We start from the raw sequence: 17,147 nt of genomic DNA, 5'->3' as shown, positions 1-17,147 counted from the left end.
GGACAATCCTGACTCATGAACTGCATGATGCTTTTAAAATAAGGTGGTAAAATGCTTGCATATATTTAGATAACACAAAAAAAATCTCCATTTCTTTGGTTTAATTGATTGGACAGTTTTGGTTGTGAGGTAAATACTAACCAGATTTTAGGTATTTTATTTCAAAGTAAACCGGATGCTAATTAAAAGAACACTTTTAGTGAAATCGCCCCATCCCTATTAAACCCCATTCAAAAAAATTACCCTCCTCCCCACTCCAGTGATCTTCACTGTGCAGCCCTGTCTGGTGTACCATAGCCCTTCTGAAAAAATGTCTCCACTGGGTCCTTTTCTTGGTGAGCATGTGTGCCACAGCTCCCTTCATTCCTATGGGTAAGAGGTATTCCAGCCATCCTGTGGAATATTGCTGAGCAATGGATCTGGGGCTGGGTGTTACCAATGAAAGAGCCTGAGTGACAATGATGATGTATGTATAAATGTTTCGCCCAGTGAGTAGCCGTATGAATGCCACTAGATTGAGCTGAATAGCATGGGCATTTTCCGGTGCTCCTCAGCTCCCATCTAGTGGCAGGAATGCCATGCAAACAGCATTTGCCCAGCTATATACGCTGGGTAGAATGTCTATGCATCAGCTCCAAAGTGTTGGGCATAGGTAATAACTGGGGCATGGGGATGCTTACAGCGACATTCATATTTGATTTTGGCAAAGAAGGCCCACTGTCCTAAAATCCTGTTTTGGGCTTTTCGCATTGAAAACTAATGCAGGACTTAACATCCAACACAAGTGTCCACGTTGTGGACTACAACATGTACTTGCCTTGGTTATCAGATTTTGCTGTGCTATACAAAAATATTCTGGATTTGCTGTTATGATTGACAAATTAATGTCAGTTTGCACTTAGTAACTAAGCCTGCTGTTCAGCATTTTACTAACCTACGTCAGTATTGCCTTGCAGACTCATTGTTGAGTCTTCTGTAGTCACAAACCAGTGGCATAAAACAATCGCCATAGCGACCCTGATGCCGTGCGGGCCGACTGAGTCGCTATGGCTTAGAACGCGCCACTGTTCAGACCACTGTCAGTGATCTGTGCAGCGCTGCGTTTGTCTCCAAAGCCGCTGCGGAGTCAATGAGAGCCAGCAGCGGCGGTGGAGGAGGCTGGATCCGGCAGGGGAGGAGGAGGCAGGGCCCGGGGTCAGCATCAGAGAAGGAAGTGTGGCCGGCCATGGAGGAGGGAAGACTGAGGCGGACAGGTAAGGAGTGTGACCAGCCCACCTGAGGGTGACCCTGCAGAGCCCACCATTCGTGGTGAGCTCTGCTGGGTCACCCTCAGGTGAGCTGTGTGTGATCTCAAGTGGGCTCTTTAAGGGGTGCAACTAGAAATCACAGGGCCCCATACAAAATTTTGCTATGGGGCCCTGTGATTTTGAGTTACCCCCCCTGTCACAAACCCCAATCTTTTGACTTGAAATTTAATTGATTTTTTTAGGCCGAGGTCGTGTGTTTTGTGAAACTTTACATAATTAACTTGAACAGGTTTTGACTATGCGCAATGTATTTCTAGCCTCTGGATGAAGCTCTAAAGAAAGCTCTTTCTGCTACTTATGAGGAAGTGGTTTTGGCCCTGCTGAAAACTCCAGCTGAATATGATGCAGAGGAGCTGAAACATGCCACCAAGGTAATGTAAATGAAGCGTAACTCATACATGGCTTTGTTAGAGTAAATAATGATAACCCATATCTAATTTAGTTGTACACATCCAGTAGGATCAGTAGATAAAAGTATGCAATCATTTAAATTGCACACAGGTTGCTGACGTTGCAAATAAAATACACACACACAAATAATGCTTAAAATATATAACTTATTTATTTTTTGCAATTTAAAAGGGATTGGGAACTGATGAAGATACACTTATTGAAATTTTGGCTTCAAGAACAAACCGAGAGATCATGAATATAAAAGTTGCCTACAAAGAAAGTAAGTATTCTAGGGAAACTCATGTAATATTAGTTCATTATTTAGTGTCTGCTGAAAGTTGTTGTTTTTAATATTCATATTGCTATCTGCTTTCTTCATCATATTTTCAGCTACGGTCAGATTTGGTGGTTCTAGTGGATCTGTGTATGTAGTGCAGCAAATATAACAAAAAAAAGCCTATTGTTTTACCTTGGTTTTATTTAGAGATTACAGTTGATTTAAAATATTGGGATCAGAACATAGAACCAGACAATCCAAGTCTAGCACAGACCAATTAACTCATTGCAACCTTTAAATACAACTATGCTGGAAGAAAAACTGTGAAAGCTGAAGTGGAATAATTACTTATGATGATGCCATTTAATGTTTAAGTATTGCATTTAGGTGCGCCTACAACATTTTCACAGAGCAGTAATTTTGTTTAGCTCATATAGTACTTCCTTGTTCAAAATTAATCATTTTGTAATCCTTTTTTTTTTTAATATAGAAAAATGTGTGTTTTTTAATCCATGCTCTCCAAGACAGTGTCCCCTTTCACAATGGTCGCCTATTATGGCACCACACTTTGTAATGTGCACTTTCCTTAGTCCACAGGAAACTGTTTCTACCATGAAAAGGCAGTGGGTTGTGTATGCTCCCAGGTCAGATGCTCAGAGGTTTTACCCTGGAATAGGTGCCAATTCAGCATTTAAAGCACAGTATCTAGGGATGTAGTAATCCTGCCAAGTTAAACCCATGTGCTTGTATTTTTCATTAAATTAGAGTGTGCCAATGTTATCTTCAAAAAATAAATAAATAAAAACCCTAAAAAATACAATTTATCCTATTCTGAATTCTATTGATGAATCAAACATAGGTTCTGCATGCTGAGTTACTCAAACATATCTAATGGAACACTCTGTGGTTTTATTCTACAGAGTACAAGAATGACTTGGCAAAGGATATCACTTCAGATACATCTGGTCATTTCCAAAAAGGTCTGCTTGCAATTTTAGAGGTATGTTCCTCCATATCCATGTATGCTTTTTCCATGTAAAATCAATCATGTAGGGCTGGATTTACTATTAGGCACTGTAATATTGAGAATATAGGCAATAGAGGCAAGGTGGTAATTTTTCCCTGCATAGTTATTTACATCCCATTCCTATTGCCTTTAAAAATACAGCCATATTAGCAGACTAATTTACACTTTGGCATAATGTTTTGGCCAGGTTAGAACCAGTAAAACAGGAAAATATTCTGTCAATAAATAAAAAACCTGGCATGTGAGTGCTGCCTCAGGAGCCAAAGTGTCAAGATGTGATCGCACCAATATAGAATCTCCAGCCACACTGTAAGGCATAGCCATGGAAAGGTGGTATCTGAGAAGTGTAGGTTGCCATCTTTTTTTTGGTAGAACCAAGCTCCAAGGAACACCTAGAGCTGCAAGCTAGATTTATGGAGAAGGAACCTCTCTGGCTTACATTGGAAATAGTAGGACCCTGGAGCTGGCTCGGGACTGTACTGGAACAGTTGAGACTGAAAAGCTGAATCCAGACTTGCCAAAGTACATGACTGGTCCTACTTAAGAGCAGGTGTTGTAGGATCCTCCAGGGCACAGAGTCTAAGAGCCAACTGGTATTTATCAAGGACCATCTCACGAGAGCTTGGACTTAAGTATGTGCTGACCCTAGGTCACAACTCCCAAGCTCTACCTGGTTAAGAACCACAGACCACGAGTGAGGAAGTTACCAGGAAATGGGTAACAGTTTAAAGGTCAGAGCTAGCTGTGGATACAGATAAGTAGAAACAAGCCAAAGGCTAGGGCAGGCAGTGGAGACAGATAATCACAAACAAGACAACAAGCAGGGCAGGTCATGGACATGGATAACTATGCACAAGCCAGAGTTCAGTACACAGGAATCAATAGAAGGTCGCAGGATGGAATGGAGAGAGGCGCACCAGGAGCTCGGCAACTAGCTTGCAGAAGTGTTGCTCGGGCAGCAAGCCATCAGCTGCACCAAGTTTAAAAAAGGTTACAGCCTGAGAGGGATAGAAGAGTAGCGCTCTAATTGGCTGTAACCAGACAGGGGAAATACACTACTCTGGCTGCAGCCTTTCAGGGGGGGGATGCCCCTCTAACAGGACATGACCACAACACTCCAGGTAATACCTGGAAGTGCACGCAGCCATGCACCACTGAAGCAAAGGCGGCACTGGATTGTGCACGGTAAGTAGCAGTGACAGGATGTGTGCCTACATCCTCAAGGGATGGAAATTCGGTCTGGTACTCCTGGGGAGTAGGGAATACATATTTTATGTTTTTAAATGACTTTGTAATATATTGCTTTAATTGGAATAACATTGTTTAATATCTTTTAGTGTTCACGAAATGAAGATCCCCGTGTGAACGATGAACTTGTTGATAATGATGCCAGGGTAAGACCGTGTTAGTCAGTACAGTTTATATATATATATATATATAATCTTGTTTATGGTTAGAAGCTATTGTAGTACTATTATGTCACTCAAAATTAAAATGTGTTTTTTTCAAGATCATTTTTATTCAGAAAGTGAAAGATCTCACTGCTGGAGTCCTCATACGATATTACTAGCCAGTAAGGGACTTAACTTTACCAAACACCACAAATTACTTTTGGGTGGACTTGTCCTCGAAGTATGATGGTATTCTTTGCAAAATAAATACTCAGGATAAAGATTAAAGGAACTACAGGGTCTCCCTTCCCCAGCAGGTCTTCCAATTCACTCGCTTACATGTCCATGATTGACAGCTATATTATTTGTGGGCCTGCTTTCCATAGGAATAAATGGGAAATCTACTGCACATGTATGACCATGCCAGCAGACTCTATGTAAGGAATCAGTGTGGAATCAAGTGGCTCCACAGTGAATATAACTGTGAATCTTAAACAGGTAAGTGGGTAAATTGGGAAAACTTGCGGGTAGAGGGGGCTGTGATGATATCAACATGTCCAGTCACACTGTACTGTTACAATACGTGGCGATGCACAGTTTCTTTCCTACCATGTCGTCACCAAGACGTGATGAAGCCACTCTCATCCTTGTCCTGCACAGAGATTTTCCAGCTTGTTGGACAACACTCTTAAGGCCAGCAGACAGAGCGATCAACACTGGGGTTTGGATATCTCTACAGTTAATCCTTTACACAAGATAATCTCTGCCACCACTTGTTTTAACAGTAACACGCATCATTCCCATTAAATACTGTGACAAAAACATAATGCCTGTGGTGCCCAATGTTTCTTCGGACAGGAAAATAACCAATTTTACAATATGGTAGCACTCTTCACAGAAACAAAACTTTCTTATTTAGAGCGTAGAGATAAACTTAAACATTTTAGAGGATCATTTTTAATAAAGGAAATGGTACAGAAAAAATATACAGAAAAAGATGTTGAATAAGAGATGCAAACAATACAACAGCAAAATAAATATTGAATGATAATTCAAGTACTTGGCAGAAGTCCTGAGTTCTATGGGTTTCAGCAGAGTCCAGTCATTGAAGCAGAAAATGATCTGGGATTGGCTCTCTAAGTAAAGATTGGCAAAGATTTGGTTCTTGATGTTAAAAATGAGATCCATCAGCTGCCTTGTGAAGCAGCTTTTTGTGGGCCCTCTAGAGGGCGTCGCTGAGCCAGCCCCACACCCAAACTGGCTCTATACAAATGTTTAGTCCGCATCTGATTTGATCATATCCTGAAGTGGCTTGTTCCTTAATTACTATTGGGGTGCCCAGGCCTCATTACCATCATAGGGGCCCTCAATGTTAATAAAAAATTGTTATGCTTTTGAATAACTCCCGTTTATGTTTATATCAGAAATGGATTTAATATATTTAATAGCTGTCTAAATTTCCATTCTAGCCCGGGATAGATGTAGGTTTTATTAGTAATTCTGTAGAGCCAGTTGCTTTATACAATAAAGCCACCTAGTGGAATAGTCCCTAATATTTCTGCAGGTAACTGCCATTTCTTATTATTGTGACCAGAAATAAAATGTTCAGTTACTAAACAAGTGTAGCTGGGAACAGTTGTAAAGTAATGACTAAGTCAGACAGGCAACTAATATTTTCAAAGGTCTACAATGTACAGTAAGTTTCTGTAGATCTCTTTGTAGTAAGAGTGATTTGGGTGACTTACAACCATCCAAATTCTTCTACATGCCTGCAGCTAGCAGTCTCGGCTTGTGATCATCAGGTTCCACTGTGAGCCTGCAACTAAACTTCAGAAGGGCCAACTTTGATAAGCTGCGCAACCTAGTGGGGGAAACAAAATGGGAAAACGTATTTCAAAACCTAAACACAGACCAGATGTGGGATTGTTTTAAAAACACACTACATACTGCTACTTCAAAGTGTATACCTTTTTTTAGGGAGCAAAAACAAAAGATCAAAGACTAAACCTATATGGCTTAATAAAACTGTAAAACAACACGTCAAGGACAAGAGAGCGGCATTTATAAAATATAAGACGGAGGGGACGGCATTGGCGTTCCTTAACTACAAAGAATGTAACAAAAAATCCAAACTAGTAATCCGGGAAGCTAAAACTGAGTGCGAAAAGCATATCACCATAGATAATAAAAAGAACCCCCAAAAATTCCACCAATATATTAACAGTAAAAAGGTGAGAAAGGAGCAGATAGGCCCAATAAAGGATGAAAGCGGGAAACTAGTCACAAACGACAAGGAGAGGGACGAGGCGATGAACGCTTTTTTCTCCTCAGTATACACTCAGGAGGGAAACTGGTCTGACACACATGATAAAACTCCCAGTTTAACTCAAAATATACTCCAGTGGTTGACGGAAACCGGGATACATCAAATACTTAAAATGCTCAATGCAAACAAAGCAGTGGGTCCGCATAACCTGCACCCCAAGGTACTTAAGGAATTAAGCCAGGTTATAACTAGACCATTAATCCTCATTTTTAAGGACTCCTTAATGACTGGTAGGATCCCCAGTGATTGGCGGAGGGCTACGGTAGTCCCAATATTCAAAAAGGGGGCAAGGTGCCAACCTGGGAACTATAGGCCGGTCAGTCTAACATCGGTAGTTTGTAAAATGCTAGAGGGCATAATAAAGGATTATCTGGTAGAATTTGTTCAGGAAAACGGGATAGTTAATGACAATCAGCATGGGTTCAGGAAAGACCGTTCCTGCCTAACTAACTTGCTAACTTTTTATGAGGGGGTAAGTAGAGATATGGACGGAGGTAAGCCGGTAGATGTGGTATATCTGGATTTCTCAAAGGCTTTTGATACGGTACCACACAAACGCTTGCTACACAAGCTGAGGGCTATGGGCATAGATGAGGTGGTGTGTACGTGGATAGAGAACTGGCTACGGGAACGTGTCCAGAGGGTATCTGTAAATGGCACCTTTTCAGACTGGGCTAGTGTAATGAGCGGTGTGCCTCAGGGTTCTGTGCTGGGTCCCATATTGTTCAACTTATTTATTAATGACATCGGGGAGGGTGTTAACAGCGATATTTCCGTGTTTGCGGATGACACCAAAATTGGGAGGGTAATAGACACGGACTTAGACATTATAACATTACAGGAGGACCTGGATAAAATAGGGGAGTGGGCATTAATGTGGCAGATGAGGTTTAATGTCGATAAATGCAAAGTAATGCACTTTGGAATTAAAAATAAACAAATGGGTTATACAATTATGGGTATGCCGCTAGGGAAGTCAGAAATGGAGAAGGATTTGGGGGTCATTGTAGACCACAAACTGAAAGGTAGTTTGCAGTGCCAGGCTGCTGTAAACAAAGCTAGCAGGGTCTTGTCCTGTATTAAAAAGGGGATGTATTGCAGGGACAAGTCTATAATTTTGCCACTTTATAGATCATTGGTTCGACCTCATCTGGAGTACGCCGTCCAGTTCTGGTCACCAGTACTAAGAAAAGATGTCCTTGAGTTGGAAAAAGTCCAGCGGAGGGCAACCAAACTAATTAGGGGTTAGGGAGGCCCAGAGCAAGGAAACAAGCCTACAAAATTTAAACATGTTCACATTGGAGGTGAGGAGAATAAGGGGGGATATGATCTACATGTACAAAATGTTAAATGGTGGTACCAACATTAGCGATAAACTGTTTAAAATTAACTCCATTACAAAAACTAGAGGCCACCACCTAAAATTGGTGGAAAGAAAATTCCAGCACAAGGGGCGAAGGGGGTTCTTCAGTTAGATCAGTTAGGGTCTGGAACTCACTGCCGCAGGCAGTGATTTCATCTAAGAGTGTGGAATTGTTCAAGAAACTTTTGGACGATTTCTTAAGGGACCGTAATATATTGGGGTACAAGTAGTACTCCTAAGAATGATATCCTAATCGGTTGGACTTGATGGACTAATGTCTTTATTCAACCTCCAATACTATGTAACTATATAACTGCTAGAGAGGAGTTCAGGATGGAGAGCAGCAAGGACAAAGTAAGGAGAATTCTCCTGTTGTCCCTGGAACAGATTTCCCCTTTTTGTTCTGGGGACAACTCTAAAATTTTGGATTTCTCCTCACTTTCTGTCTTGGCAACAATGATCACTAAGATTAGGGGGGAATCTACCCAGTGGGAACACTTACAGCGATTAAAAAAAACTTGGCAAAGGGTCTAACCCTTACCTACTCCTATCCAAAACTTAAAAAAAAAAAATGTTTTGCCATTTAAAAAATTGTGAAATAATCCTTCCTCCAATACACATTGGAAACATGACTGTACATATATGCCTACTGCATGATGCATGTTAGGTAGAAGAATAATGTTTGGACCATATCTGAAAATTATGGCTAAAGCCAAAACGTTTTTTAAAATTTTGGATAGCATACGGGATAGTCAGTTTTTTTGTGATTTGTGTATCATTAGAGCGATTTCCCCTTTACTTCCTGTCCTATAGACTTCACAAGAAATGAGAGAAAATCTTTCCAATGTGAGGGAACAGGAACAACTGTCCCCACTGGAAGATTTCCCCTCTATGCACGTTCTGGTGGCAACTTAACATTTTGGATTTTCCCCTTTCTATCTTTCCTAGTGATGGTGATCAGGACAATGAGAGTTAATCTCCCTAACAGGAGCACAGACAAATAAAAACATGGCAGTCGTTCTAACACCACCACTCTATTAAACTCTAAGATTTTGCTTTTTAGTTTACATACGTCTAAAGTGATGAGTTGTAAAGGTGTTTAATGCACAGTGTTATTTACAGTGTTTTGGTATCGTGCATATAACATGTATTCATTTTCCCAGGCTCTTTTTGAAGCTGGCGAACATAGAAAAGGAACAGATGTACCTGTTTTCATCAACATACTGACTACTCGCAGCTTTCCCCATCTCCAGAAAGGTAAGTTAGGACTGATGAGAGATGCTGGATTCTAGTAACCTTCCCGTAGTTGCACCCAGACACTCTACCTCCAGTAGATTTCCAGACAGATTTCAAGCCCTTCAATCTTATTTTGCAAAATGTATTAGCTCAAATGTCTAGGGAGAAGGGATTGAGGGTTCAGTATACCCCCAAAACGGCAAAAATATATCTGTTCTACTCGGCAGCAACACAATGGCTGGTGGGTCTATTTCCTCTAATGGAAGCCTCCCAGTATTATCAAAGCTGATGACCATTTCCAGTCACCATTGGATCCCTTTTAAGGACAACGAACTGGTGTCCCTTGATTCCACAGTAGCAGCCTAGCAATGGCGATGGATCCTTTTAAGTACCTGTGTTGCTACTGCTACTGTTGTTACTGCAGTAGCACCCTCCCAATAGGAAAAGTGTGTGTGTGTGTGTGTGTGTATTTTAGTAGGGCAGTTTCAGTGGAATATTGTGGGCGAAAGCCAGACTGTAAGGGGTCAAGGAGGTTGTTATAAGTGAGGTGGCAGCTTAGGTGGTTGTAGATTACAGGTGAAACTCGAATAAATAGAATATCGTGCAAAGTTCATTTATTTCACTAATGCAACTTAAAACGTGAAACTAATATATGAGATAGACTCATTACATGCAAAGCAAGATAATTCAAGCCGTGATTTGTCATAATTGTGATGATTATGGCTTACAGCTCATGAAAACCCCAAGAACCCCAAATCCACAACCTCAAAAAAGTAGATTATTACATGCAATCAATAAAACAAGGATTGTACATAGAACAATATCGGACCTCTGAAAAGTACAAGCATGCATATGTACTCAGTACTTGGTTTGGGCCCCTTTTGCAGCACTTACTGCAATTACTTTTGCATGATATTCTAATTATTCGAGTTTCACCTGTAGGTGTTCTATGAGTTTGAAGGTGAATGAGAGTAGGGATATTGGTCTAAGATTGTTCAGGTTGGTGGGATTCAGTGAGGTTTTTTTTCAATATGGGGGTAACCAGTGCATGTTTTATAGAGGAGGGTAAGATAGCAGCATAAAGTGAGATTGAAGATGCGAGTAAGCGTGTGGGATAGAGCAAGGGGGTGACCCGAGTAGTGGTAAGGGAACAAGGTCCAGGGGGCAAGTGGTGAGACAGATGTAAGAGAAAAGATTTGTAACTTTCTTTGTAGTGACAAGGTCAAAATAGGAAAGTAACAAATGTGGTGGACTTGATGCATTAATTGGGGAAGATACATGGATAGTGGAGATCCTCAGGGAAACTGGAAAAAAATAGGCGAATACAGTGGGCTTCAAAAGAGGAGCCTGATAGAAAGATTGGTGAATGCAGAACTTAGAATTATTCTATCCCCACAATGCACTTTTTTACTCTACCTGCTTTTCATCCACTGGGTCTGGGTGAGTGAATCTAGTGGAGGCCACCATAGAAGAGGGCAGCAGGAGAGGCAGAGTCAGATTCCTGAAGCCAGGTTTCAGTAATAGCAAGCATGTTAAATGAGTTGGAGATGAGATGTTTGCAGGGTCTCGGGTGGGCTGTGGGGCAATCTCCTCAGGGGTCCTAGTTTAGAAATTTAAAGTGCCAGTATCGGCATTTAGTATTGGGGCATTTTGAGTGAATGGCCTGTACAGCAGCCCTTCGGTTCGGCTAGATCCTTCGGCAGGTAAGGGAATAACCCTCTAAGTGATGTGTGTGACGCCACATATGAAATAGCCTTGCTGTAATTGATTCAATTGCCTCTGCTGTTATTTAAACATAACAGTATAATATGTTTTAAAATGCTCTCTCTGTAGCTTTTCAGAGGTACAGAACATACAGTAAGCATGATGTCAACAAAGCATTGGATCTGGAGCTTAAAGGAGATATCGAAAAACTTCTTACAGCCATTGGTATGTAGTCTAATAAACATAAAATACAAGCTGTTGTATTTGGATCTGTCAAGATTTCTGAAAAGGGATTTTGTTTAAGCTAAAGTTACGAATACATTTTTAATTACCGCTCTTTACTTTGAGTAAGATCCAGTCTCCCCTAGCTCCAGCTCAGCACCATTCTACTTCTAATAAGAGCTATGCCAATCCTCAGTATCTAGTGTATCTGTAACTGTAATCCATGTCGAATTCATGTCCTTAAATCTTCCCTACTCCGTTGAAGCCCCTCGCTGACATGACACATGCAACAGGGCAGGCTAGTAGCTCATTCACATATTGGACCACCTCCAGCCAGTTGTACATCATTGATAGTAGTCCATTGAAATGAAGGCTTGTACGAATTTTAGTTACAGCCTTGCCGCCATTGCCTGTAGTTGCTTGACTAGGACAGTGGTGGCCTTATGAGGAAAAACTAATGTAGTAATAAAAAAAGTAAAAATGAAATGTAAATCTTCATTAACTGTAGTATTGTATACTTAATTTTTGCTGCTGCATGCCCTTCCCCTATTATCCCTGGAGAAAGACTCAAAGCAAAAGGCCATCAACGACCAAGGGGATTGAGATTAGTCTCCTACCAAATTTGGTGGCCCCACAAATTCCGATACAGTTCCCCTTACCAAACATTTTTTTGTATGTTCAGAAAAATTAAGCATGCATCTCTGATTTAGTTTTCTCTCTCTTTGAACAGTGAAATGTGCTGCATGCAGACCCGCTTTCTTCGCAGAAAGGCTTAATTTTGCAATGAAGGTATGATGATTAAAAGCCTCTTTAGTTTAAAGCAAATAAAAAAATAATCTATCAAACCAGTCTTTCTGTTAAAGAATAACTCCAGGCAAAAATATTCTTAACCCTTGTTGTGGGGCTACCCCCGCACTGCAAGGGTTAAGTGTCAATCAATAGATGGGAAACTGATGGAGAACTTCAGGTCACCCTCTGATGATTGGCAGCAGCAGGGGGCGGGTGCAATAGCTAGCTTGCTATTGGCTATTGCAAAGAGAAATAGCCAATAGGAATCTAGCTATGCATTCCTATGGTGGTTTTTTTTTCTGACGGCGGCTGGCGGCTCCGATGTCAGAAAAAAAAAGCAGAGAAAGGTTTACTCTGCTTGATTGAGCAGAGTAAACCTTTCCGGGAGAAAGTGTTTCTCTCCTGGGCGGCCGGGAGCCGTTAGGCGACCCCTGGCAAAATGTAATTCGACCCCCCCCCATGGGGTCGTGACCCACAGGTTGAGAACCGCTGCACTTTAAGGGACTGCTTTATAATGCGTTTGCCTAAGGTATCTCTGAATAAACAACGTTTGCAGTGCATTACTGCCACTACATGGAGATGAGGAGAATTTTTTAGCAAATAAAACGGTAGGCGGTGGTGACCTCAAATATTTTTAGTTTAAAATGCGGTATGTTTCAAATATAGATATAGTGTAATGTCTTACAGTATGTGTGTGTGTGTGTGTGTGTGTATATCCCAATAATTGTCAGGCACTGTATCTTTTGCTACTATTTTAAAAAGTTTTTTCTTTTTCTATTTGTGTTGTACACAGGGTTCTGGAACCAAAGATAAAATTTTGATTCGAAATATTGTGTCCCGATCAGAAATTGACATGCCTGATATCAGGACCCAATACAAGAGGATGTATAACACATCCTTGCGCCAGGCCATTTTGGTAATTATGATATCTTCTCTTTTCCAAATTAATACAATTATTCTGTGCTTTTGCAGTGTATATTTTGTTAGCCTACCATGATAACTAAGTAAAATGTCAACACAAATAGTCAAATCAACAGTGACAAATATTAGGAGACCTAGCTCTAAAATGTTCTGTATTATAAATGACCATTGGGTGACCAATTTCACCTAATGAGGTTGTAATTTACTAAGCTATAACAATTATTTTATTTCAGAGCTGGTATTTGTAACATTTAATAACCAATGAGAGTTGAAAACATGGATGAAAATAATAATCCCTACAGCTAGTGACGCAGCATGATTATAGCTTGGTTAACTGAACCTTCTTTTTTTAGGGGACAACTTTCTGACCTAAAAATACATTGAGCTAGTGTAACTAGGCAAGGTTTAACAGAACATAACTATCTATACATAGGTAAAAGGGCGTAACTAGAAATCACAGGGCCCCATAGCAAAATTTTGTATGGTACCCTGTGATTTCTAGTTCCGCCCCTTGCAGTGCCCACCATAGACTCTGCGGGGTCTCCGGTGGGCTGGTCACACCCCTGCACATCTCTTACCTGTCAGCCTCCTCCGATACCACTAGCTGCTGGCTGTCACTGACTCTGCAGCGGCTGTGAGGAGGAGTGCACCCCTGCACAGGCAGCAGCACGTTCCTCCTTGCAGCCGTCAGTGACAGCCCCCAGCCTGAGATGCGACCCGGGCGACCTGCACGGCTTAAGGGGGACCCCTTTGTGCCTCGTCCTGGCTGGGGCCCCCTTGCGCCCTGGGCCCCATAGCGGCCGCCTGTGTCGCTATGGCAATCTGCCACTGCATAGGTACTAGGATTCAAACTGGATTTGGTGAGTTTGAAGTTTGGGGGGATGCATAAACCTTAGCAATACCTGCCAGCACCTCTAACTGGGGAAACTGGTATGAGACACAATGACATTTAGGCTAGTTCTCATGTATGAAAGAGCCACTGTCTTTCAGTCTTGCTAGTGAAGTCTCACTCTTTCAGATAAGCCATGCCCCTGGTTCCTTATCTGGGAAGCCCCATCCCTCCTTGTTATGTCTTTGGCCTTCTTACTGAATGATCAGGATATGCACAAAATCCATCACTGTTTAAATCTGTGGCGGATGTATGAACTGGTGTTGCTGCTGACGGGAAGTAGATACAGTTTATGCATATTTATTGCTTCCAGAATGGTGGCAGGATGACAAAGGTACAGGCATGCATATTACAGGATACAAACTTATATTATAGAAAATGATAACCAGTGGTTGGAATGGTTGTCCAAGTAAATTTACTGAGAAGAGCCAGCTTTAATTTAGCAGTAATAAAGCTATTTTGACAGAACTTGGTGACATAGCATGCGTGTCAATAAAACACAAGAATAAAATGTCACTTGGCATATTTATGAACAGAAAGATGTACAATTTTGCATGCATCTGATGGTTGAACGTCTTTATTCCTGTCTGAGGTAGAAGATGAGTTAACAAGTGGTATTGTTTAAAATAATGGAAGAGGTAGTGGGTATTATGTACATCCTGTGTAAATGCCATTGTATCTTGGGAAACAAAAGCAAATGTAAAACTTTTAATTTATTTTGTCTCCAGTAAACACTTGTTAGTGGCTGTTGGGCACTATTGACATAACGGTTTGTCCCTATTTGGATGCAAACAGACATCACTGGCCCATTAAAGCCACTTTACCACTTAAAAAAAAAAAAGTTTGTTTAAAAACCGCATGCTAAGTAGCAAATGAATACTTATCTCTCTTGCCCTTCCCCTGAACACCACTCCAAAGCCGATCTGCTGTTTCCCTCCACTTTACTATGGGGCTCTTTCCACCAGCCTCTACAACTTTATTGTATTCAACACTTGCTTATAATTAACAGAACACCATATGGTCAAGTCTGAAAAAAGTGGCACAACACAGAAATGCATGAATAGAAACGTATGTGCTTGTTTTGCTTTATTTCTATTTGCTGTTCTCTTCTATTTATAGGATGACACCAAAGGAGATTATGAAACCATCTTGTTGACTCTTGTTGGAGGTGCTTAATAATGTTTGACCAATTCAAAGCAGAAGATGTAGAACTCCTAAAGCTGATTAATATAGTGGCCACCTCCATAACTATGCATATCCTCAATATTGCAAAGACATTAACATTCCAGTTTAATAAAATTGCTTACATGTGTTTTCTGGTGCTTTATTTGGTACATGTTATAGATTGTTATGACTATATATTTTAATTCAATTCCTACTGTGGTCTTTTGTAAAGGGAAGCTATCATTCATGTCAGAAACATACAGTATATGCATCATCATCGTACAGAGGACACTTTGTCATATCCTGGTTTTTGTTTCCATACAAATATATATTTATCATATGTCCCTTTTTCGTGCCCATTTCCATTCCCTTTATTTTGCTGCTGTCTCACTTCAGGTCTGTCTTACATTAAGAAGAGTAACATGCCCATAGACAGAACGGGAGATGCTATGGCAAATTATTGCATAGCCGTGGATACTCCAAAAAAAAAAAAATATATCCCCTTCTGATTGTTTTCAGTGGGGGTTCACTATTGTTTTCCTCTAAAATTATGAAAAATCTAGGATGTCTTCCTACTCTCACCCTGCCTGCTCCTTTATCAATGCATCTGCACATTGCTGATTGTATTGCTATAGTCAACCACTTTACTTTTGAAAACATTCCTGAATTGACTGACTCTACAGAAGTAGTTATGCAGGATATATTTTCTCAGACAACTGCTGCTCTTATCTAAAGATAAGGCTTGTACTTTAACTTTTCCCTTCTCCTTCCAAAACTAAAAGCCTCCATCAATTTAGCTTTTGCTGTCTGTGTCACACTGGGGAGATTGCCTTTTCACTTCCTGCCCAGGTGATACAAGAAGTAAGAGGACATTTCTACAAAGTGAGAGTTACTGCCCTCCTAGATAGTTGAATATTGTCTCTCATTTTATGTTACAGTTGTTACTATAAATGTTTGGATTTCTAATTTTTTGTCCCAGTAACAATGGTCTCTTGGATAACTGGAGAAGTGGATCTAGTCAACAGACACACAGAAAGCAATAAAACTCTCTTTAACACTCCAACATCTAACAAAAATTTTAATTTTTTTTGGATGGGCTGATCCCAATTGGGAGACAGTGCTCTGTTCCTACCACCCTAGAACAGGAAGTGCCTGAACAAGGACCTTAATGGTAGGATCACTAGATGTTGTTTTTATTGAGAGTTTTTGAAATTACAACAACATGTCTACTTTAATCTCCTGCTGCTGACTCCCGATGGCCCTTTAAGGGAATCCTAACACCATGAGTCAGAGGTGGACTTCCCAATTTTGTGATCACTGTAATTGGCTGTCATAGTGGTCACATGATTGGGAGGCTGTTCCAATGGTTCCCAATTGTAAACAGTGACCTGGAGCTGTTGGTGGGGTTGCTCCCTTTTCTTCAAGCCAAGCCCGAACACTGTTACAGCTCATGGCAATTTTTTTTCGGAGAGGTGTATACGGGAGAGAGCTCGAAGAGAGATAGTCAGGAGAGGGCGTCAATCTGATTGAATGTCTTTAGTAATGTTGGAGGATTACAGCTGCTGTCTTTTGTTGGTCTGCATTAAAAAGGCCGCTTCTATTTTCTCGGTAGTGCCCCTTCTAATCTGTCATGGGGGAGAGACTTTAATGAAGTGATTTCAAGCCTCGCCTCCATGGTGGATCAAGAGGGGCGCCACCACACCAAAAGAGAGCACAGAAGCGGGCCTAAAGACACTTATCCACCATTGAAGTGAGGCGTGAAATCGCTCCATTCAAGCCTCTCCTCTGTGGCTCAGCTAGGTCTCTGAATTCCATAAGCCAATTTGTCAGCTAGCCAGTGCAATGGATCCATGCAGTTTGTCTATTACCATACATTGCCAGCAATTTAATTTGCAGGTGAGCCTCATGCCACCTATGTTGACTGCCTTGTATGAGAATGATGGGACTTCTATACACTTTGTCACTGACCTCTTTATCCCAAATTGGAATTCCACTTGTGAAGCTCATCAACTCAATATAACAGCAATCGCTCATACAAAGCAATGTACTGAGCTCTGAAGAGCATTACAAACACAGATAGTTGTGAAAAGTGCAATCTGGGGTACTGCTCATGTCAATTACGCCAAAGGAGTGGTGAG

At 41.0% G+C, this 17,147-nt stretch overlaps 1 protein-coding gene across 1 annotated transcript in view; it reads left to right on the top strand.

Moving 5' to 3' along the window:
* The window catches only part of LOC108791716 (annexin A1-like), a 26,156-nt gene extending 11,116 nt beyond the window's left edge, over nt 1–15,040 (top strand). The window contains exons 4-12 of the mRNA XM_018562276.1: nt 1,565–1,678; nt 1,890–1,980; nt 2,898–2,977; nt 4,342–4,398; nt 9,248–9,341; nt 11,154–11,249; nt 11,977–12,035; nt 12,829–12,951; nt 14,965–15,040. Coding sequence (XP_018417778.1) covers nt 1,565–1,678; nt 1,890–1,980; nt 2,898–2,977; nt 4,342–4,398; nt 9,248–9,341; nt 11,154–11,249; nt 11,977–12,035; nt 12,829–12,951; nt 14,965–15,021 — 771 coding nt within the window. The 3' untranslated portion in view covers nt 15,022–15,040. The remainder of the gene's footprint in view (nt 1–1,564; nt 1,679–1,889; nt 1,981–2,897; nt 2,978–4,341; nt 4,399–9,247; nt 9,342–11,153; nt 11,250–11,976; nt 12,036–12,828; nt 12,952–14,964) is intronic.
* The last annotated feature ends 2,107 nt before the right edge of the window (nt 15,041–17,147 follow it).

Source organism: Nanorana parkeri, unplaced genomic scaffold (assembly GCF_000935625.1).
Source record: "Nanorana parkeri isolate BGI_ZX_2015 unplaced genomic scaffold, ASM93562v1 scaffold569, whole genome shotgun sequence".
NCBI classification, from domain to species: Eukaryota; Metazoa; Chordata; class Amphibia; order Anura; family Dicroglossidae; genus Nanorana; species Nanorana parkeri.
The sequence above is the reverse complement of the archived record's forward strand: the minus strand, read 5'-3'. Positions and strand labels throughout refer to the sequence as shown.